Below are 23,708 nucleotides of genomic sequence, written 5' to 3' on the forward strand. Positions count from 1 at the left end.
CAACAAGTCATGAGCCAGTGCGGTTGACGCTTATAAGCGTCCGCGCTCACTGTCGGATTACTCAGTCTAGTTGCAGCGTCTAAGCTAGCATCAAAGCGTGTAAACTTTTGTTTCGTGTGGTCAGTTATCGAACGTATATTGTTCGTAATGGCGGCTAATGAACGGACACCTGGATCTTCCAATGTGAGAAGGAGCAGGAAAAGTGTTAAAATTGGCAGAGGAATAGTTACTTAGTGTACTAGACGACAGTGATTTTCTGTGTAGTGAGGATGAGGTACCACCACGGAGATTGTCATTTAGAGGCTGCAGAAGAACTGCAGAGTGATGATAGTGTGGAAGCACAGCTTTCGAATCTGTTTCGTGACTGTTCCAAATCTGACAATACGGATCACGACGATTGTGTGGAAATCGACGACGAAAAAGAGCCCGACCTGTCACACGGAGATAATCCAGGTGAGTCCTGGCATAAAGAACCACATAATATGCAGTATCACCCATTTACGAAGGAAGAAGTTTTGCAGATTCATCCTGCTGTCAATTCTCCTATGGATTTCTTCAGATTATTGGTAACAGACGAATTGTTGCAACTTGTAGTTGACGAAACGAACGATAACGCAGTCAACATATTGCTGAGCGAAACTACAGAAGAGGGATCTAGGATCCGTAAATGGAAACCTCTAAGTATAGGCGAATTACTAGTTTTCCTGCGTGTTTCGTCACATATGGTTAACGCTAAATATCCGCGATTACCAGACTACTGGAAGAAAGAACCGCTATTTAAGAATAGAAGTATAGCGATGAGTGTAATCACAGACCGGTATTGGATTATATTACGCTCTCTGCATTTTGCAAAATATCCACTTCCAGGAAACCCGAAACCAGACGATCGTTTATATAAGATACGACCTATATGGGATTATTTTAACACGAGAATGTCTCAAGTGTATTACCCGGGAAGAGATTTATTAATAGATGAATCAATGATTCTTTGGAGGGGAAGACTGTCATTTAGACAATACATAAAAAGCAAACGTAATAAATATGGCATTAAGATGTGCATGCTCAACAACCCAGACAGTTTCATAAATAAGTGCGCTGTGTACACGGGAAGTAGTGGAGATATGGGGGGAAAAGGTCACGCTGAAAAGGTCGTTTTATATTTGGTGGCAGAAAAGGTGCATGTTGGTCATCACATTTACTTGGAAAATTATTATAACAGTTTTCATTTAGCTACTACTCTGTCGAACCTAAAAACACTTTCCACAGGTACTCTGAAATTAAATAGGAAATATACCCCCGAAGACGTTGTATCGGAGAGGAGAGACAATTGCGCCGTATTCTGATGGAGTTCTGATTGGAAAATGGAAGTATCGACGAGAGGTTTCCTACATTTCCACAGAACATCTAAATGTTATGGAGCAAGTGACGAAAGCGCGCCAGCAAATAGTCACGAAACCTTTCCCTATTATTAGGTACAATGCGTGTATGTCTGGGACTGATAAACAAGATAAGATGTTATCTTGTTATTTATGTGAACGAAAGACTATCCGCTTGCCGAAAAAACTATTCTTTCATGTCATTGACATGCAAGTTTTCAATTCTCTATATCTGTGCAACAAATACTCAGGAAATAAAATGATGTTGTACGATTACAGAATGAACATTATAAAGGGCATTCTTCCACCAATGGGCGTCCAACGAAATGTGAGCAAGAAACATCACAAACAAACACACGTTGTGCAAAAGCGGGAAGCTACTGCAGGGAAGAAGCAAGTTATGAGGAAGCGGTGTAAGAAGTGCACGGAACAACGCGAGCGCACTGATACACCATACGAGTGTACAACCTGCCCAGACAAACCTGGATACTCCTTGAACTGCTGTATAATTTCTTTTATTGTCTTTGATAATCGGAATTTCCCCGATATTATCGCGTTTTTGCTAACTATGGGAAATTTTCTGAGTACTCGTGAAAAAAGTTCTAACCTTTCGCGTCATAAAAAGAAACGACGCGTTTGAGGTTTTCTTTTGTGTTAAGTCGACTTATTTCTTATTGCGCTGTAAAGCGTTCACTTCAGTCTTTTGCGAAATAATTTGTTGTGCTAAATTTGTTTTAATAGCACCACAATTGAAGTGATGGGGGACACGAGAGAAGCCTCCACGTAGGGTGTGTTTCGCTTACTAATATCTACACATCCCGGCGTCTCCTGGGCGTCTATGATAAATGTAGACGGCTAATTCTCTCATACCAGGAGCAAACATGCTACTAAATTGACGACCTCTATAAGAGTTAATCTTAAAAACGCGCATTTGACGTAAATATAATTTCAAATGAATCCAGTTTCCTTTTTTTCCTTCTTAAGAATTTGCGTTTTGGAATCCAAAATTTACCTGAATGTAGTGGATTTGTTGCTTGTTTGACCTGTATTTTTTGTTACATTATCAACAAATCACGAATATTTAAATGACGCCTGTGACACCTATAGGTGTCAGACAGCAAACAGACTCTAAGACATGACCCCAATACAGTCGAACCTTATTTGAAGTGATGCAGCTAAGGTGTCATCATTAAGTCAGTATAGCACGTGATCCTACAGATATTACGAGGTCTTGACGTCAGCCTGTAGCTCAGGTGTGCTTAGGAGCGTCGGCTCCGAGCGGTACCTGCCGTTTCAGGGTGTTACCGGCCCGCACTGGAGAGTTGCTCGCCTGCACCGATGCCGCAGCGAAAGTGTTAATGAAGCAGTTGAGGCCCGAATGTCCGAGGAATTTAGGAACTTTGTCAGAATGTATGTGGCTTGTTTTGACAAGTTGCTGTCGATCGTACAAAATGGGATTCCCGCCAAGTGACAGATAATGAGGGAAGCTGTTTCGCAATAGTGCGACCGCAAAGATGCATAAAGGCTTTTACAGTTCTAACATTCTGCTTGGTGTCTGTCTGTTCTAAGTCGTGTCTCCCTACCACTTTCGCGCAACGACGCTCTGAGCGTGTTTTTTAGGGAATTGAATAGTTTGAACCTGGGACCTGTTGCTGGTAGGGAGACGCCAGACCACACATGACATGTAGAGTTCAAGAGTTCAGTGAGACTAGCGATGATATAACCAAATACTCAATGATTTCAGCGTCAGCTCCACTGCACTCCCTGTAAAAGAATCGTAATACTAACTAAATTTAGTGGAAGGGGTTCAAGGCTTTCCTATTTTTAGTTAGCTGGTAAAATAACGTCGAAAAAACCGTTAAGTTTACCATTGGAAATTTTATTCTACTCACCAAACATTGTTTATAAATTGCACTATTGATAAAAGGAAATATTTTAATACAGGATGATAAAAACCAACTGCATTCGACAAAAATGTGAACGAATATTCCCTGAGTGGGTTTCCAAGTTCTACAATGGATCGAAGGATGACCTATGCCATATCACATCTATAATCTAAGTTTAAATTAAGTTTCACAAAAGAGAAAACTATCAAAATGGTCTACAGTGACCGTCAATTATCTTTAATTACTCATCTAACTTGTCGTAAATTACAGTGGCTTCTCAATAATTATATAAGAGAAAAATCATCGCGTTTCAGATTTTAACTTACGTAGCAAATGTGAATACCATGAGCTTCAATTGACGATCGACACTAGTATTACGTAAAAAGGGGATGTAACAGATGAGACTTCTGAGTGAAGCCCTATGCACTCAAAAATGCGGCATCGTGTGCGTTCATTACCTTGTCGGTGTTCGTCAGGGGCCGGCGGACGGCACAGCTCCACGCACCTCGCTGTCTCGGAAGCAACTCCCTCCTAACTTCTCCTTACTACAATTTACCGAAGTTGGTTTAAAAAAAAACTATCTGGCTGTGTTTTCATCTGACCAATCACGGTATCAATGTTAACCTTAAGTTCCGCCTACGAAAATTCTGCCTATCCAATGAGAAACGTTATACTTTTCGTGGTGGGGCAATGTTTTTAACATTTGCAACGTAACAGAGACGCGAAAAAGTCTCACGCTAAAACTTGCAGCTGGTGTGGCCCTTTTAGAGTTATCGTAAGATCTATACTGTTCTTCTGGAGGGCTCTATCTTTTAACATGGGCTGGGGGGTGGTCCTGGTGGTTGGCTGGCGACGTAGGTGTCCGTCCCTTATCGTAGGGCCTTCTAGCTTAACACGGTTCTGCTCTCGGCTTCTGTTCTCGTTTCTTCCCTCGGAACTGCGTCTGTTTCACGGTGGGAAGGTACGACATGCATTTAGACGTTCTTGTGTTAGTCTGTGGTATTCCATTTCCTCACTCGTTGATCGTATTACTTTGGTTAATTTAATGTCAGGATTTATTCGGAGCTATGTGACATACTGCCGGATTTGCTTATAATGTCAGGGTTTTCATGGAAGGTGTTGGATTTGCCTGACACCTTACACAGTCCTCGCTGCTCGTGGTTAGCACATCTGCTCTGACTTTTGTGGCTATTCTCTCAGCCCTATGCTTCCTGGTATGCTGAAATTGAACAAAAGACGCAGTCAACGCTTACTGTACTTAAACCAATTAAGGCGATAAGCACGTATACCAAAAGTAAAATTATATGCACATTTATGTAAAAAATATGAACTTAGAATGAAACATTTGTAGAAGTACCTTGTATGCTGCAGCGTATCTAGAGGATTATATAGACACGTTTCCTTGCTGTATGTCTCAATAAACACGCTTACGCCTTCTTTGTTTCGTTCCATTTCTACATAATAGGCCATTATTGAATGTTCATGGGCAACACAAGAAAGAGAATTGTCGTTTGTTTTATTACAGTATTTATAGAGAAAATAACTTTCTGAAAAATGTGTAGATTATACCGTGCAATAGCCATAAGAGTCCTCACAAATACCTCGTTTGCTGACCACAAATGAAAATAACAAGCAGAAATCCCGCTCGAAATGCTGCGTTCTGCACATGGGCATACAGCTCTTGTCTGCTATTGCACCAATTTGTCTTCAACACAGAAGTATTCACCTTTCTTTAGCTTTTTTTCATATTTATGAATGCATTCATCTGTAAAGTAACATACACTGAAGTGACGAAAATCATGGGATACCTCCTAATGTTGTATTGGACATACTTCTGTCAGGAATAGTTCAGAAAGTCGATGAGTCAGGGACTCAAGTCGTTGCGAGTCCCCTGCAGAAATATTGAGCCATTTTGCCTCTATAGCCATCCAGAATTGCGATAGAGTTGACAGTGAAGGATTTTGTGCATGAACTGACCTCTCGATTGTCCGTAAATGCTCGATGGGATTCATGTCGGGCGACCTGGCTGGCCAAATCATTCACTCGAACTGTCCGGGATATTCAAGCTGGGAAAGCATTGCTAATTACGCATATAAAATTTTTTTCGTGATTTTTTTTTAGATTTCTATTTTTTTTCTTTTGTTCATATTGGCATTTCTAGCTGTGATTATGTAATATTCTACTGTGGTTTTTAAATGTAAAGATGTGATTATTTCGTTTGCCAATGGATAAATATGTTTCTTGCTTTGTACCTGTGGTAAAGTTTGTAAAGTTCTCTTTTGGAATATTATTAATTGTGAAAAATGCAGTCAATAACATTTATAAAGGTTTATGTAATTTACGATAACGATATAACATCTATAGACAGGGGACAACGATAGTGATATCGAGAGTCGAAAGGTTGTTGCGTAGTAGAGGGGATGGTGGATGGCGTGTCTGTGAAGCGTGCGCGGGAAAAAATAGTACTGTGTTTCATGAAAAGCATACGTAATTGTATGGACAGTGATACCGAACTATCAGATTGTTAATTCTCTTTACCACTGCGGTATGTAATGCCATCGCCAGCGAACTTTAAGAGCAAATAAACCGGACTGTGAAAGTGCCGCTAACATTACTTTGTTTTGGCCGACACGAACTGTGCTTTTATGCGAATGAACTTTGCTGGTATTGGTTTTGGGTGGTGGAACTGTTGTATATCACATTCTATCAAGCCGTGAAAGTGAAGGCTAACTGTGCAATATAAATGGCTTTCAGTGACGTTGTCGAGGTTTGAAATACAAGAACAGAGTGGACAGTGTTTACGGTGTGCTTCACACACAAGAACTGTGTATTTGTTGCTAAGACTATATGAATGTGACGAACCGTGTAATTATGGACGATAGCGTTACGGACAGTGCATAAAGTGTAAAAACGGGCGATGTCTACGTCATGTATTTTGAAAGAGAGGACATGTCAACAACGTTCGTATACTGGCGTCTAGTGGTTTGTTCATCACCACGGGGTTAATAATGATACAGCTGTGCCGGAACTTTATTTGCGTTTCGCCGGAGAAGATTAACCAGCGGAACTGTCTGTATCCTGCTCTCACCATCGTAACCCGCCGACATCGTGCTGCCTAACGCAACGCTTCGTATGCAACAAAAAGTTAAGGGATTTCGCCGAACGCTATCCCCTGATCTAGAAACTTACTTTCTCTATTAAAAGTATAAGAATTACAGACTCTATTTAAATTCTTTGTTTAATTTGTTTGCTTCCTGCTAACGAAAATAAAATTACAATCAGTCAATTACAAGTTGCCTGGTAGTCATTGTTGAAACACCAGTAAATATAAACTACTTCCTCTCATTAGGACTAATTCTCCTTGCATGTCAAAATTATTGTTATTTTATGTAGTTTTATGTATTGTTATGAGACTAGATATATGACAGTGACTAATAAGAGTATTTTGTCGCGAAATATGGCTTCGTGCGAAAATTACGGCGACCGCCATAATTGCTTGCGTTCTGACCAATAACGTAAAAGCTGCTGACCCGTATTGCTTTTCCTGACGTGCGCGGGAATTATAAATGCCAGCTGTCAAATCACGTAGTGACTGATTTACCCAGTAATAAAAGTTTTTGCTATTGTATTGCTACGAGTCGTAGTATTAAGAGACACTGGTTATACTCAAAAGTGGGTAGATGTATGGTGAAACCCCCCAGTGTTCATGCGATTGTTAACAGTATTGTGTGTGATTCACGAAATTTTGTCACTTTTTCTAATTCCTTTCGGATATTGTCTTAGATGTCTTTGAAGTTTCAGAGAATATATATACAATTTTGTCGATTCAGGTTAATTTCAGAGCAGTTTCTCGTAAATATTAGAGTTTTCAGCTCATAAACAAAGTGGGATCGTGACCAATTGAGAAGTATAACAAAGAGTGTGGTTTTCCAACTAGAATTTTGGATGACTTCACAGTTCAGATTTTGATAATTATTTTTCCTGTGGTTTGAGGTCATCACAAAGCCCATCGCGAGCAGTTGTGGCTGGGTGCAAGGTGCATAGTCATTCATAATAATTGCATCATTGTTTGCCTACAAATGGCTCCCAGTAGCCGAAGATAACCATTTCCAGTGTATGATCGGTTCAGTTGGACCAGAGGGTTCAGTCCATTCCATGCATACACAGTACTCACCTTTATGGAGCCACTACCAGCTTTGACAGTGTCTTACTGACAACTCGGGTCCATGGTTCCATGGGACCTGTGCCACACTCTTAACCTACCATTGGCTCTTACCAACTGAAATTGGGACTCATGTGACCAGGCAACGGTTTTCCAATCTAGTGTTCAACAAATGTGGTGAGAGGTAAGGCCTGAAATATGGCATTCTCAGAACATTCTTGACACTGAATATCGGAATATTCAGTTCCCTAACGATTTCTGAAATGGAATGTCCCATGGATCTGTCTACAACTACGATTCTGCATTCAAAACCTGTTAATTCCCGTTGTGTGGCCATAATCACGTAGGAAATCTTTCCACATGAATCACCCGAGTATAAATAACAGCCCCACCAATGCACTGTCTTTTTTTACCTTGTGTACACAATTCATTCACCATCCGTGTATATGCCTATCCCTGGCTCATGACTTGTCACCTCAGTGTATGTATCTTGTGCAATTCTTAAGTGTTTTTACGAAATTTCAGTGCTATGTAGAATTCAGTCCCAAGCTTAAAAAGGCAAGGAATATTTTATTAAATTTTTGTGACGTATTCTCGTTACTACTTCAATGTTGCCACATGAATTCTTCAAAATTAAAGAAAAAGTTATTAAACTCCTTAGTTGGAAAATGAAACGTTAACAGAAAATAGATTTGCTGGTTCCAAAATGCCTATTCTGGTGTATTGTGTTATTACTGAGCTATATGTTATTAACCATTTCACACTGACACCCCCCGTATGAAGGACCAATGAAAACTAGCCTCTGAGACGAAACAAGTAATTTAACCTGCTTAGTATTGTCAACGTAAGTTACAAAATATGACCCAGTCACTCGAAGGTTAAATTCCTTCTTTTTACTTTTGACAATACTTTTTTCTAGTTAAATAATATGTAAACTCACGTGTATTGAAATGCTCAGTTCTGGCCACATTTGTTAATTTTCTTCTGCTTCTGGACTATAGATTGAAATTAGATGAAAATATAGTTACAGCTATTATGTATTGTAAAATAGCGCAACGAGCAGGAAAAGTGACTGAACTACCCACCATATACTATCGGAAGGCATTTATTGAGTGTACATGGGTGTTCCTCTGCAGAATGTCGATGCTGTAGCATGTACTCGCCTTTATTTTGTCAAATTTTTTATTTCGTGCTAAACGATTTAGAAGTTAGTCTGGAACAAAAGAGATGAGTAGGTAATTTATTCGGTCGCTCCTGGTTGATTCCGTACCACGTGAAGACACACCGTTCCTTTATAGCAAACGTCAAAAAGACGCTAGACACCAATTCGTAGGGTGTGGGGAGCAGGAGTGAAATACCCTCTCGGCCATCTACAGTTAAGATTCCAATTGGCTCTTCCAAAAGGCATAACGCAAAAGGATATTGTCCCTTAGAAAGCGTCGTGTCCGATTATGTCCACTCATTGTTCTCCAGTTTGACCTATTACTTCGTCTACTCTCTTGTATCGTTAGTCAGTACTTACACTTTAAATAAAATTTTCTTTCCACAAATTTACAATTATGTTATAGACCGCTTTAAATGTCTAAATTCTGATGAAGGCACTCTTAGAAGTGTTGAAAGCTGGTTAATAAAACCAAAAATTGTGACCAAGGGGTCATTTCTTTCAATTTTAACTATGAATACACTTTGCACAAATTCATGAAGCCATGAAGTCGAAACGCCCAGGAATGCTGTCTGCTGGACTAATCCTGTTGCACAATAACGTCCATCACCCGCAATGCCAATCAGACAAAGGCTACACTACAACAATTTGGTTGGGAAACGTTAACATCCTGCACACAGACAGGATCTTTCACCGTCTGATTTTCACACCTTTGGCATTCTGAAGAAAGGCATCTGTGGATGTTAATTTCAGTAACATGAACTGCAAGAGTGGGCGCAGTTGTTGATTCATCATCAGCCAACTGAGCTCTACACAACAGGAATTTATCGTCTCATCTATGGAAAAAATATCATAAGCAAATTATCTCAATTTATAACATATTAGAAAACTAAAAACCCCGCCTCGATTGTGAAAAAAGCACCTAGAGTTAAGTGTTAACCCAGGTTTCGGCGTAGATAACTACACCTTCTTCAAAACAACGATAAAACCCACAAGTGCCTAAGAAGACCTTTGTCAATGATTGAAAGAACACCATAGCTATACATTTATAAACGAAAAAGAAAAGTAAAACACAAACAGTACATATGTACAAAGTCAAAACCACTACTTAACTTAATGGTGTACGCTCCACCTCACACCTATGTTTGATGGGCCATGTCCCACCATAAACTGCAGCTACAAACGGTCGCTTACTTACAAGCCTGACCCGCTATCTGTGCACATGCACAAGACAAGGGAAGTTACTTGAATGTGCATGCGCATACGAATACGAGAAAGTTTATACATGGGTTGGGGCTAAATAGCCCATATATTCCCAACTGTGGATCAACATATATCAAAAAATGAAATGGATAGAACAAGAGACGACCTAAATAGGAGATGAAACCTAAAAATAACCGCACGCGGTTGCTTATGATAGTAAAGAAACTTATAGAAGCTACCTATGACAACAAGAGGAACTCTCAAAAACTATACCTAAAGCCAGTAGTTAGCCTGGGGGGATGGGGGGCTGAGGGGACGTAATCTATAGACGTCGTGGTAATGAAGATATAGGGACAAAACGTGAGGTGTTCAACAGGCTAAAATCACCTTCATCGTAAAAGGAAGAGGAGGATAAAAAGAAAGAAGATGAACAGCTTGACCAACCGCGCTCACCAATCAGCGCGCGCTTGTGATGATCGCCAGATCAGATTTACAAGTATGAAGAACAAAGTAAACGTACGAAACCTTCAAAAAATTTTCTATTTCTTAGTAGGAGTTGGTCATTGAGGATATTGTGTTTAACATGTTGCAGATGCTTAAAGTGCATTTCTTCCAAAACATCCAGTTTTAAGCCCTTAACCTCGGCTAACTACTGGCTTTAGGTATAGTTTTTAAAAGTTCCTCTTGTTATAGGTAGCTTCATACGTAAGTTTCCTTACTATCATAAGCAACCGTGAGCAGTCATTTTTAGGTTTCATCTCCTATTTAGCTCGTCTCTTGTGCTATCCATTTCATTTTTTGATATACATTGATCCACAGTTGGGAATATATGGGCTATTTAGCCCCAACCCATGTATAAACTTTCCCGTATTCGTTTGCACATTCAAGTAACTTCCCTTGTCTTGCGCATGTGCATAGATAGCGGGTCAGGTTTGTAAGTGAGCGACCGTTTGTAGCTGCAGTCATGGCCCATCGAACATAGGCTGGTGTGAGGTGGAGCATACACCATTAAGTTGTGGTTTTGACTTTGTACATATGTACTGTTTGTGTTTTCCTTTTCTGTTTCGTTTATAAATGTATAGCTATGGTGTTCTTTTAATCATTGACAAAGGTCTTCTTAGGCACTTTTAGGTTTTATTGTTGTTCTGAAGAAGGTGGTGTTATCTACGCCGAAACCTTGGTTAACACTTAACACTAGGTGCTTTTTTCGCAATTGAGGTGGGGTTTTTAGTTTAATATATTAACCAACGATTGCTGACGTGCTGCGATGTTGAAGGTTCTTTCTTCAATTTATAATGCTTTGTTGTAAATATGTTCCTATGCTCCAAGAATGTGTGTACAAAATGCTTCTTTCTGATGCACTAGGCATTCCACCTGTGTAGGATATTTTTTTCTCTCAACTTAATTCTTTGCTTACCTTTTGTTATCCCTGTTCAACAATATCCCCCTCCTCAAGACTTGAAATAAAAATTGCCTGTAAATTATATTTTTTTTATGATACAAAAGAGAGAAAGAGAGATACATTACTGTCATTAGTTTCTACTGTATCATAGTTCAAAGTATCTGTATTTGCTCTTTCCTGCCACTTCTTTTTAAGAAACTCTTGATTTTTGGACTATTTTTAACAATTTTCTGTTGTTGCATAAATTTGTGTCCACACAAATTTCATGCTTCTTGTGTTTGGCTTCTCCCACGCTCAGAAATAATATTGTGGCAAGAATTAACAGTGTGTAAAAATTATTAACAGCAGAAAACAATGTTGCATAACCAGTAAAAGTTCCTTGGGTACAAACAATAAAAGGACAATTCTTTCAATTAAATAATTTTATTAAGAAAGGACACATATAGAGCTAACACTAACACAACCACGAGTAAACAATTTCAGTGTGGAGGATTGAGTGCACACATCGTCTGGGAAGTGCCACTCATGAAGTGATCCTGGCAGGGACCTCGAAGCACTTGAGTGTCTTCTGATTCTGGTCCTGCAGCTCCCAGTGCACAAGCACACGGATCTGAAACCAAATGGTTTCCTCTTAGCTCATCCCAAAACACCATTAGAATAAAGCAATCCTACTGTAGAAGTAATTTAAGTGGTTTATGCATACTACAGGTGACAGACCCAACAATAAAAAGTTTTATTACAGTGGTTTTTCTTGCAGTTTTTTAGTGCACTGAAATTAATGTGATAAAGCCATGGCACCACCCACTTTTCACATTTAAACCAGAATACTGAAAAGTTTGGTTTTTAGAGACTTTAATGACATAGTTCACGTTATTTTAGTTAATAATCTGGAATTCCAGTAGCAGTGGTTGCACTGGTTACAATATGCCCTGCTTAGTACACAAGATGTTTGTTTTAACTTGGGACAGCTCAATATCCCAAAAATGACACATTGTATGAAAAAAGGTTCTAGTTGAAGAGGTTAATACTAGTAAAGGGGCATCTGTCTCAGCTATGGACGGCCACCTCCTAATCACACCACCTGCATGGGTGGGGTCAACTTTGTATTTTCAGATGTGAACCCCTACTTTGATGGCATATTCGGATTCAACACACAAAAAACCTAAATTTTACTAAAACCATTGTTTCCGCATTCGTGATAGATGGTGCTGTAATCAACGAATATCAGGTGTGTTTTTTTGCAATAAAGAACCAATGCATTTGATTCATCATACCATTTATGATGTAAATGTTAACCTTTCTTTTCTGTCATTTGATATTTATGCTCAAATATTACTTGAATGTTGCCCATGTAATTTTGGGCCCTATAGTACAGATAATATGGGTAGACAATGCTGGCAAATAAGCTACTTGTATGATAACTTAGTTTTCTGTTCCCTACACAGATGACTGTAGCGAGTCCCCAAACCATACGGATGCTCGATTTCAGTGTGCGTTTCCATACAACTGCCGTAACTCTCACACTGGCTGCTATATGGCTACCAGCGGAATACAAACCGCAACAGTGATAAGAAGGTAAAATGTTCATGGAGGGATAGTGACACACGCAACTGCCATGGATACTCAACAAAATCAAGTGCCTCAATTGTTAGTGGTAAGGGACTCACCAATATCAAGCATACCAACTGGAACAGAGTACTATTACATTCACGACATTCTTCCTGGATCTCACTAAATTTCTAACCAGACACTGAACCAGCTAACTGTATTGTACTGCACAATCAAATTTGCAACACTAATTTCGAACATAGAAATGAACACAAAGGTTTACATCTACATCATAAATGAAATGCAGAATCAGATGTGTCAGTTCTTAAATGCAAATACAGGCTCACTTGATATTTGTTACAGTGCCACAAATGGAAAATGATGATTTGAGTATACCATACGTATTTCTTGGTGCAAAATTCGAATATGCAAGAAAAATTGATGGGTGGGTGGGGGCATTTGAAAATACAAAGGTGACCTCGCCCACACAGGAGGGGTGGCTAGGAAGTAACCAGTTGTAGAACAAACATGTCCCCTTAACTAATATTAACTTTTCACCCAGAACGTTTTTTTCGTACAATGCATTGTTTTCAAGATAATTAGTTGTCTCAAGTTAAAACAACATTCTGTATATCTGAGCTAGTACAGTAAGTGCTTTTGATTCTCTCTCTGTTTTTTGCACAAGAACCTCTACAAATCTGAGCCTAATGGAACATTAACACATAATAGGTACAAGAACAAAGGGGGGACAAATTAGGTCGGAAAATCAAGAACGAAGTGCTTGGACTAAAGATAGTGTAAGACTGGGATGCAGTGTTTCACCCTTACTGTTCAGCAATCTATACATTGAAGTATGACTGAATAGAAATTAAATGTTTCAAGAGTGGACTTAAAATTGAGGATGGAATGATATGAATGATGAGATTTACTGATAACATTGCCATCCTCAGTAAAACTGAAGACTTATAGGACTTCTTGAATGGAATGAGTAGTTTAACGAGTACGAAACACAGATTGAGAGTAACCCAAAGAAAGAGTAAAGCAACGAAGAATACCAGAAATAATATTAGCTACAAACTTTTCAAAATTAGGGACCACAAAGCAGGGAAAGTTAAGGAATTCTGATACCTTGGAAACAGAATGCCACACAGTGGATGAAGTAAGGACGACAGAGACAAGCTAACGCAAATAAGGCATTCCTGGCCAGAAGTAGTCAGCTTTTATCAAACATAGGCCTTTATCCAAGGAAGACATTTCTGAGAATCTACGTTTGAAGCACGCCATTGTATGGTAGTTAATCATGGACTGCATGAAAACAGTAAAGGAAGAGAAGTAAAGGATTTTGAAATGTGGTGCAACAGAAAGATGTTGGAAAATAGGTAGATTAATAAGATAAGGAATAGGGTGGTTATTCGCCAAACTGATAAACGAAAATATGGGAAACATTGACAGAAAGAAAGGACTGGGTGATAGGGCAAGCGTTAAGACATCTGGTAATAACTTACGTGGTAGTAAAGAGAACTGTAGAGGGTAACAACAGTAGAGAAAGACAGTTTGGAACACATCCAAGAAAAAACTGAGTACGCTGAATGCAAGTACCACTATGAAATTAAAGTGGCATAGGAGAGGAATTTGCTACCCTTCTCTCACTTTTCTGAATATCTGCCATTTCGGTGTTCGTGCAACGATTACGAGGGACCGAGCAACTCCGATGGCCGCTAAGGAAGGGAGCTGTCTTACCTTGGGGTAGATGTCGAGCACCTTGAGCTTGTTCTTGTAGACGTACTCCTGGCCGGCCTTAAGCGGGCAGCCCGCCTTCTGGCCGCTGGCGTCGAACACCTGGTCGCACGCGCTGGTGCCGTCCACGCCGGCGAACGGGAAGGGCAGAGTCAGCAGCTCGGCGTACACCCTGTTCTTCAGCTGCTTGATGTCCTCACCTGCGGGCACACCACCAATACGTGTGGGCAACAACGCAACTATCAGACATGAGCTTTCAGTCAGTCTGTGTAAATGACCTGCAATTGTCACAGATGTTCACTTTCCGCATATTGCTGTGGGAGCAGTCTGAGATAAGCAGGAGTATTTCCTCAATGAAAAGTATTTATTTAAGAATAAATATTGTTCATTTTGTTTTGAGCAATGTGTTCTTGTCACACAAGTGAATATTTAGCTTTCCTGTTGTACTTTCTCTTAAAAACTCTCGTTATTTGGAATCCTTACAGGCGCTTTATTAGACGGAAATTTTTCTTGACAAACAGTAAAAACCGTATTTACGTTTTTTAATGGCAATAAATTTCGTTAAAACAAGGCAGCTATTAGATTCAGTAGTGTATTGTTGCCATGAAAGTATTAATTATTTCTAAACTAGTTTCGTATTATTTACTCGTTATTTAGACGCGATCTAGATGTAGTTTTTCAGAGTTATAAACGTTGAAAAACCTAACCATACAATTTTGATCACGCAGATTCTCTAAAAATGCACTTATTAATTCATTATTGTCAGTAGAAAAATAGCGCCAACAGTAAAACAACTTTTTGTTTACATATAGCCAATCTAGCGTCCTTGACATATTTGACGCGTTATTTAAACTAATTCTATCGAAACTGACCATGAGCGAGAAATGCTGGAGCTGTTTTAGGAAATGAGAACAGGGATTTTTTACGAACGTTTCATCAAATATGTTCACAAGGAGAGGGGAGGGGAGGGGATCCAGTGGGGAGAACGTTGGCAAAACGGAAGACACTCTCATTTAAATGCAAGGAATGCAGTAGGAACTTTTTCACTGACGAACAGGAAAGGGGGACAGGAAATTCTGACAGTTGGAGGAAGAAAGCAAGGAAATGATCAGGGTACAGGGAGAGACAGGGGAGGATTGTGGCCAGAATGAATTGTAACTCTGCAGCGGAGTGTGGGGTGATATCAAACGTCCTGGCAGATTGAAACTGCGTGCTGGACCGAGACTCGTACTTGGGACCTTTTCCTATTCCGGGCAAGTGCTCTACCAATTGAGCTATGCAAGCCGTCCCTTCACAGGTTGCAAGGTTCGCAGGAGAGCTTCTGTCAAATTTGGAAGGTAGGAGATGAGGTACTGGTGGATGTGAAGCTGTGAGGACGGGTCGTGATTGTCCTTGGGTAGCTCACTTGGTAAGAGTACTTGCCCGCGAAAGGCAAAGATCCCGAGTTCGAGTCTCCGTTCCGCACACGGTTTTAATCTGCCAGGAAGTGTCGGAGAAGTGTGGGTTGAAAGTGGCAGCTGATTTATTTATTTCGAGTCAAAAACATTACAACAATATTTACAATATACACAATATAACAAATCAGGTCAAATCATAAAAGAACAAACTAAACGGTATTAGCCCAAAATTGTGCAACGGCAGCAGCATTGTCTGAAACATCAACAAGCTCTTGTGTGGAACATGATACAGGACATCTAGGACAGTTAATTAAATGTTTGGTTGTCTGTTCTTCTCCGCAGTCACACAAGGTGGAAGATTCCTTCATAAAGCCCCATTTAAACAGATTGTCCTTAGTTCGTCCGACGCCACTCCTGAGCCGATTTAGAGACTTCCACACTGTCCAGACTTGATTTCCACCAGGAGGAAGGGTCTCAGAAGGAGTCATCCAATCATTACTGTCAGATTTTGCTGTCCACTGAGATAGTCTGGCTGCTCCAGTCCGACCGGTGAGGGGTGTAGTAGTTCTCATGAAGCTCCTCCTAGATTTGAGTCTACTAATTGGTGGCTGGTATCCATGTAGCAGGTGATCGGTGTTATGATCTGCTTTATGTCTCTCAAGTTTGGCTGCGACTTCACGCCTTATGTCTGGAGGAGCAATACCTGCTAGTTTATGGAGTTTATCAATAGGTGTAGCTTTGAGGCATCCCGTTACTGTCCTGCAGGTTTCGTTCAGGGCCACATCAACCTGCTTTGCATGAGATGACTTGTACCATACAGGACATGCGTATTCAGCTGCGGAATAACACAAGGCCAAGGCTGATGTTCTTAGTAGTTTGGGATCTGCACCCCAAACGCTGCCAGTGAGCTTCCGCAGGATGTTGTTACGAGCAGCAACTTTCTGCTTAGTGTTAGTGCAGTGTTTTCTGTAGGTCAACGTTCGATCTAAGGTGACACCCAGATATTTGGGGTAGAAACAATGTTCAAGCTCTTGATCTTCCCAAAACACTGTAAGTTTTCTATAGGCCTCTCGATTGCGTAGGTGGAAGGCACAAACTTGAGTTTTAGCAGGGTTCGGTCTTAAGTTATTGACTCTGTAGTACTCAGATAGGTCCTTGAGAGCAACAGTAAGCTGGTTTTCTACTGTGTCAAAATCTCTGGCTTGTGTGATAAGAAGATAGAAAGAACGCGATCAGATAGTTTAATTTCCAACACTAAAAACAGGTATCCACGACTGCCCGAGTTAAGTGGCGAAGAGCCTGAGATACGACTAGAAGGAAATGGTCAGCATATTTCAGCTGATATGAAGGCCAGTGATGTCAAGCCCTCTGTTAGGAAGAAAAGAGGTGGTGGTGGTGGTGGTGGTGGTGGTGGTGGTGGTGCTGCTGCTTTTAGGTAGTAGCTACAGGCAAGGTTCAGGCCCTGTTACAGGAAAGCTTACGGGCAGTGTACCCAGCCACCAGCAGCTACAAACCACAAGCAGAGCTAAGTCAAGTGATAGGAACATACGATCTTTATGCATGGACTTTTCAGACGACCACCATATAATGATAGTGGGTTTGGTGGGAAACAGTTTGGACAGGAATAGGACATACGACGTAGGTTGTGACAGTTGCAAGTCGGCTTCCATGACTGATGGCACCAATGTACACTTTGTTGAGCCATTACAGCATCATGACTGATCACACCTTAATGGAGGTGTGAGGCGGATTAATTTGGGGTTTGAGACATTTATTTGCTCGAGAAAATATGTACTTGCGAACACATCGAACAAAATCTAGAACGCAGGAAATAGGTAATTTTTGTTTTATTCTTTCATCTTTTACTTGCTGAATGCCAAACATCAGAAATTATTGTTCTCGTCAAATAATTTATTTTTTCGCTGTTGAAATAATTTTCAATAAAGTACGTTTATCTATTTACGTTCGTATTTATGCATAGTGTAGGCATTTTCCCTGTAGAACGTAAATACCGTTCCCCTTTCAGATAGTTCGACTCCCTTGCAGCAGAACAATAGCAGCCGGCCCCTGGTGGCCGAGCGGTTCTGGCGCTACAGTCTGGAACCGCGCGACCGCTACGGTCGCAGGTTCGAATCCTGCCTCGGGCATGGATGTGTGTGTTGTCCTTAGGTTAGTTAGGTTTAAGTAGTTCTAAGTTCTAGGGGACTTATGACCTCAGCAGTTGAGTCCCATAGTGCTCAGAGCCATTTTTTAGAACAATAGCAGGAAAAATACCAGAACCTCATGCAACCTTATCAGTGTCATGGAAACAAAGGAAGAATGAACAGTAACATAAGAGTGTACGAAAGCACAAAATCTGTTTCCAGAGCAGGAATGAGTTCGATCGAAATAGGCTTACTTCTGATCCTAGCATCGCCACCGCAGTCCTGTTTATGCGCAGTGTACAGAATACTCACAATTTTGTAACTCGAAAAAATTTTTACGACACACACACACACACACACACACACACACACACACACACACACACACACACACACACACACCATGCGATTGCTGATTTACACACTGGGACGAAAAGCGCACGCACTTCGAATAATAAATTTTCAACAGAAAATAGCTTGCTTAAAACGAACTCAACTCGCGAAGCTAACAGCGCTGCACATCACGCTATTCAAGATTGTCTGTTGCTACCAAACATACATCAATATTTCCATACCTCTGGTGTGTGTTGATCAAAATTTTATGCTTGCACTATTTTCGGCATTTCCAAAGAAAAAAGTCCGACCTGTGACTTATTTCAATCCGGCCCTTGAGACTCTTGAATCAAAATGAAATGAATGTACGAGTATTTTGAGGCATAATTTGTGACCGTGGCGAGTCGGCAAAGGCGTGCCATTCATATCGGAGCGTTACGCCATAATGATTCATGTCGCAGGTGCTGGAGTATCAATATGCGCTAGGAGCGCTGCTGTCGCGTCACGTGATGAGGCGACCCACGAGCTAAGTATGTGAATCAGGCCCACGAGTCACCAAAGGTTGCCTGTGGAGGAAGAATAATACGAATGAATGATGACTATTAGGTGCGTCTAGCAGGGAACTACTCAGGTGGAGGCCGCAACAAAACATGTCGAAAAGATGCGCACGTTCAGCTTATCACTATCTTCCCAACCCTGATGGTCTAGTTATTGGCATGAGGGACATGGCACCACCACACAGATCGTATAGACTATTGGCTGTGGTGCAACGGGTGCAGAGCGATTGGTGACAAATGGACTCAAAACTGGTAAGTCATCCAGAAGGACTACATGAGAAGACCGTAGAATTGTTCGACTGACTCTTCCAGACGAATGGCTGGAAGATTGGATTCAATCAGGATGTTACAGCCACTGAGTAACTACAAACGGTTGGGAACAGATTACTGGAAACAAAATTGCGATCTCCAATTGTGGTACGCCATTTACTGCTGAAATCACACCACATACAACAAAGAAATATCGTATAGTACCAGTGTAAAGTGGGACGTGAGAGGCATTCTGTTGTGTTTAGCGATGAGTCTCATCTGTTTGTGGTGGTGGCCACATCGATTCCAACACCACCGTAGACTACGTGGTGAAAAGGCAAAGGAAGGTGCTATTCTGACACACGCACACCACAACTGGAATCGTAGTACCAGCAAGTACTGATTTAGTAATTCTTTAAGAGAGACTGAATGTTCTCCATTATGCAACAAGAATGGGAAATCCTGTGGGGCCCCACACTGCGGTTCACATCATAAAGCGCCGGCCTGAGTGGCCGTGCGGTTCTAGGCGCTACAGTCTGACCGCTACGGTCGCAGGTTCGAATCCTGCCTCAGGCATGGATGTATGTGATGTATTTAGGTTAGTTAGGTTTAAGTAGTTCTAAGTTCTAGGGGACTGATGACCACAGCACTTAAGCCCCATAGTGCTCAGAGCCATTTGAACCACATAATAAACGCCTTGAATGTATGGATTATTGACTGGCTTGCCTGCTCCCCTGATCTGTCGCCCATTGAGCTTATCTAGGATGCAATGGGAAGACGTATTCTTTGATACCAGTGTCCCAAAAGGAATGTGTATGAAGTGACTATGTGTTTCAGGTACAGCTATAAATTCATCAAGATAACACAAAGGCTGTTTCCCATGGCACCACGTATACAAGAGTGTATTGGTGCTCAGGAGGGATCACACTTCATACTTGTGACGGACATCGGTTCCCTATATAAGGAAAGTTTACTTTTAATACTCGTTATGGGCTGAAGATCTTCACCACTACGTTTGGTCAAGTAATGAATGGTGCAATTTTCCATTTTGATCTGCACAGTTTATCAGAAATGTAGGCAGTCTTCACAGAGCCTCCAGCTAATGGGTACAATGTGTCCACAAATTTCAGGAGTGTTTACCTAAGATCGAGGAGTCGGGCAGGAGTCAGGAAGATATGTCAGGTTTGAACTTTGTCATGACATAGCGGACCAGGCCCAATGGCTACTCCTCCTCCATCACTCTAAGTAGAGCCATTTCTCGGCGACACCTATGATCATAGCCCTCCAGCTCTGCCGTGGACAGACAGTTGACAGATGTGTTTCGTACGACGTCTGAGTTTACGACACAGCTATCACTAGAACGCATTATTTACATTAAAATCCACGCAGAATCAATACCTGCATCACGTAAGAATTTTTAACCTTGGACTACTCTTCCGACTTCAGTGTATCTGCCCCCGCTGCCCACCGTGTCTACACTTTGTTTTGGCTCACCCGTCAGGATAAACAAGAAGCTTGTGTGAGTTTGGACCCCTCAAAGATAATTTTTCTGTGTGTGCTAGCACCATCCACCACATGTGTGTATGGTTTGGCTGGCTCTGAGCACTATGGGACCTAACATCTATGGTCATCAGTCCCCTAGAACTTAGAACTACTTAAACCTAACTAACCTAAGGACAGCACACAACACCCAGCCATCGCGAGGCAGAGAAAATCCCTGACCCCGCCGGGAATCGAACCCGGGAACCCGGACGTGGGAAGCGAGAACGCTACCGCACGACCACGAGATGCGGGCGTGTATGGTTTCACAGCTAATAAGATGTATTACCTTGAATTGTGTAGAACATTGAAATCTGGGTAGAATGACTACGTGCTGCAAGAATTACTTTTCGGTAACAATTTTTTTTTAATTATTTAAGTCTTTGGCAATGTGTATATGTGTATGTATATGAGCTTCCTCCATCATCCAGTATATTTGCCCTTTGCTTAGCTTGCTTTTAGCAGTCAGCACTTCATTTTGCTGCCTGCTGTTTGTCGTCCCCCCCCCCCTCCCCCCCCCCCCCTCTCTCTCTCTCTCTCTCTCTCTCTCTCTCTCTCTCTCTCTCTCTCTCTCTCTCTCTCTCTCTAATTAGCAATTCCCATTCTTCGCCACACCTTGTGTACCTAGATAATTCTATGAAGTCTATTTCAGTATTATTTAACCCATATGTTTGCATCTAATGTATTACGTGTTTTCCTGATCGTTACCGCCAATTCTTGGGCTTTAAGTGAATATATGTGTATCATTATCACGAAAGGAATCTTTTTAGTTGCGTAAAAGATTTACAGTTACTCAAGTCATCGCCCATTGTATCCCAATCGTTTTACCTGAAGAGCTCCATATGTTTGCAATGGTGAAAAAGAGAAACATCAAATCGCTTTACCTGTTGTGCTGATGACTACTGTACTGATGGAATTTCGTTATGCGCCAGATTAATCTTTATTTCAAAACATATTTTAGTAAGGGGATGTTAAATGTTCAGAAGTGCACTTGCAGTCTTTACAAAAGACTTGTGTAGAATCTGTGCTCAGGAGCTTTGTGAGCTATGCAAGAATAGGAAGAAACAAGCACTTTTTCTACACCCCCTTTTCATACTTACGATTTTTTTCAGTATAAACATTAAGACGTAGGAAATTGGAAGAGAAATTAAGGCAGCTCAGAAGATAATTGTGTACTCACTGGGAGTAAACTTGAACTCGAGGCCCACTTCGGTCTTCTTCTTGAGTTTGCAGGTCCCCTGCTGGCATCCAGATATCAAAACCTCGTTCACATCTTCGTACGGCGATTCTGCAACAGAGTTGAATTCAGTCTTTAAAGAATGCGACTACTATATATATTCCAAGAATTTATATGTATGCTTTAAGGTAAAGATAGACGAAATAAAGTAAGTAAACATTTATCTTTTGCAATTGTTCATAACTAAGTGTTAGTACCGAAATTGGACACCATTAGGCCACGCGGGGTAGCCGCGTGGTCTAGGGCGCCTTGTCACGGTCTGTGCGGCTCCCCCCGTCGGAGGTTCGAGTCCTCCCTCTGGCATGGGCGTCTGTGTTGTCCACAGCGTAAGTTAGTTTAAGTAGTGTGTAGACTTCGGGGCCGATGACCTCAGCAATTTGGTCCCATAAGACCTTACCACAAATTTCCAATTTTACACCGTTACATCGTTTAACTATGTAGAGGAAAGTCTGAAGACATTTGAAACGGGGCGAAAAAGTAAAATCAATTTTAGGGAACATCAATGGCACACTTGAAGAGTATGGAATGGGTCTGGAAAAGCACGGCACATCTAAAGCAAATACCAGTTAGTCCTTCATGAGTATGCAAAACAGCGCACAGAATAAATTTAAGAAACGCGCTATTGGGGTCGTAGCAGATCTGTGTTTGCCTTATGGAGCAGAGATGCTCAGAGAAAAACACGAGCTCTGGGAGTAGTCGCGATATTTCATTAAATTTGTATTCCAGCAACACACACACACACACACACACACACACACACACACACACACACACACACACACACACACACATTATGTAACTGGTGTAGGACAGAAAATAGCTAAAACGGACGCGAAGTATCCTCCAAGCATAGTGCAGGAGGATTGCTTACAAAACACTCGTGCGACCCATCCTAGAACACTGGCGGAGTGTGAGAAATACCGAAGAGGAGAAACACGGGGTATAAAACGTATAATGAGGCTGCAACATTAGCCACAGGTTTGCCTATGCCATGGGAGAGTGCCACCGAAATGCTAAAAAAACCTGTACTGTCATTTTTGACGACGGATGTCAGCAATCCAACGAAAACCTACGTACAATGTTTCTAGATCCAGTATCAAGAGCGGAATCTTGTTGTAATCTTAGACCTAGAGGTTTGGTCACATGCGCTAAATTCTGTAGTAAGTTTTTTCTAGGGACATATACGATTTTCACGTGATCACTAATACATTTATTACTCCTTACACGTCATTTTCGAAAATAATTCACAAAATCTATTCTAGTAAGGAGAAAGACAAATACATCACACACAAAAAGTTTACTGGGTGCTTAAGCTTTAATTTCAAGACTGTTTGTGAATTTAGGGCCAGTACTACGAAACTACGCATTTACAAAAAAGCAAATTAACACAATAATTCCGAACAGTACTGATATAGTTAATGGAATTGAAATGGTAGTGTGTAGGACTGCCAGAAGTTCAGTTGCTGCCTTCTTGTGTTTCTTGCAGACGCCAGCTCCTAAGTTTTATTTGACACCAGAAACGTACTTTACGCTCAATTAATGGCAGGGGAATAGATGTAGACTGGTGGGACAAGAAATACTAGGTGCAAGAGCAGAATTACCTGCTAACGAGTAGTGTGTGTGGCAGAGGGGCAAGCAAAGAGAAAAGAACGGAGCGCTAATTATGACGTCAAATCCGCGCAGTTACGTAAAGAGGCCTGCGAAGGAAGCTGACATTACATTCGTCGTCCGGTCGGAGCGAAGGTGACTTCTACAGCTCTGACTGTATAACAGGTT

General features: G+C 41.1%; 1 protein-coding gene across 1 annotated transcript in view; it reads right to left on the bottom strand.

Annotated features, from left to right (window-relative positions):
- Positions 1–11,595: 11,595 nt before the first annotated feature.
- The window catches only part of LOC126198836 (NPC intracellular cholesterol transporter 2 homolog a), a 61,815-nt gene continuing 49,702 nt past the window's right edge, over positions 11,596–23,708 (bottom strand). Inside the window, exons 2-4 of the mRNA XM_049935417.1 lie at positions 21,876–21,983; positions 14,480–14,676; positions 11,596–11,801 (exon numbers count right to left, since the gene is read on the bottom strand). Of these exons, the coding sequence (XP_049791374.1) occupies positions 11,715–11,801; positions 14,480–14,676; positions 21,876–21,983 (392 nt within the window). The 3' untranslated portion in view covers positions 11,596–11,714. The remainder of the gene's footprint in view (positions 11,802–14,479; positions 14,677–21,875; positions 21,984–23,708) is intronic.

The sequence above is a fragment of the Schistocerca nitens genome, chromosome 1, assembly GCF_023898315.1.
Source record: "Schistocerca nitens isolate TAMUIC-IGC-003100 chromosome 1, iqSchNite1.1, whole genome shotgun sequence".
NCBI lineage: Eukaryota > Metazoa > Arthropoda > Insecta > Orthoptera > Acrididae > Schistocerca > Schistocerca nitens.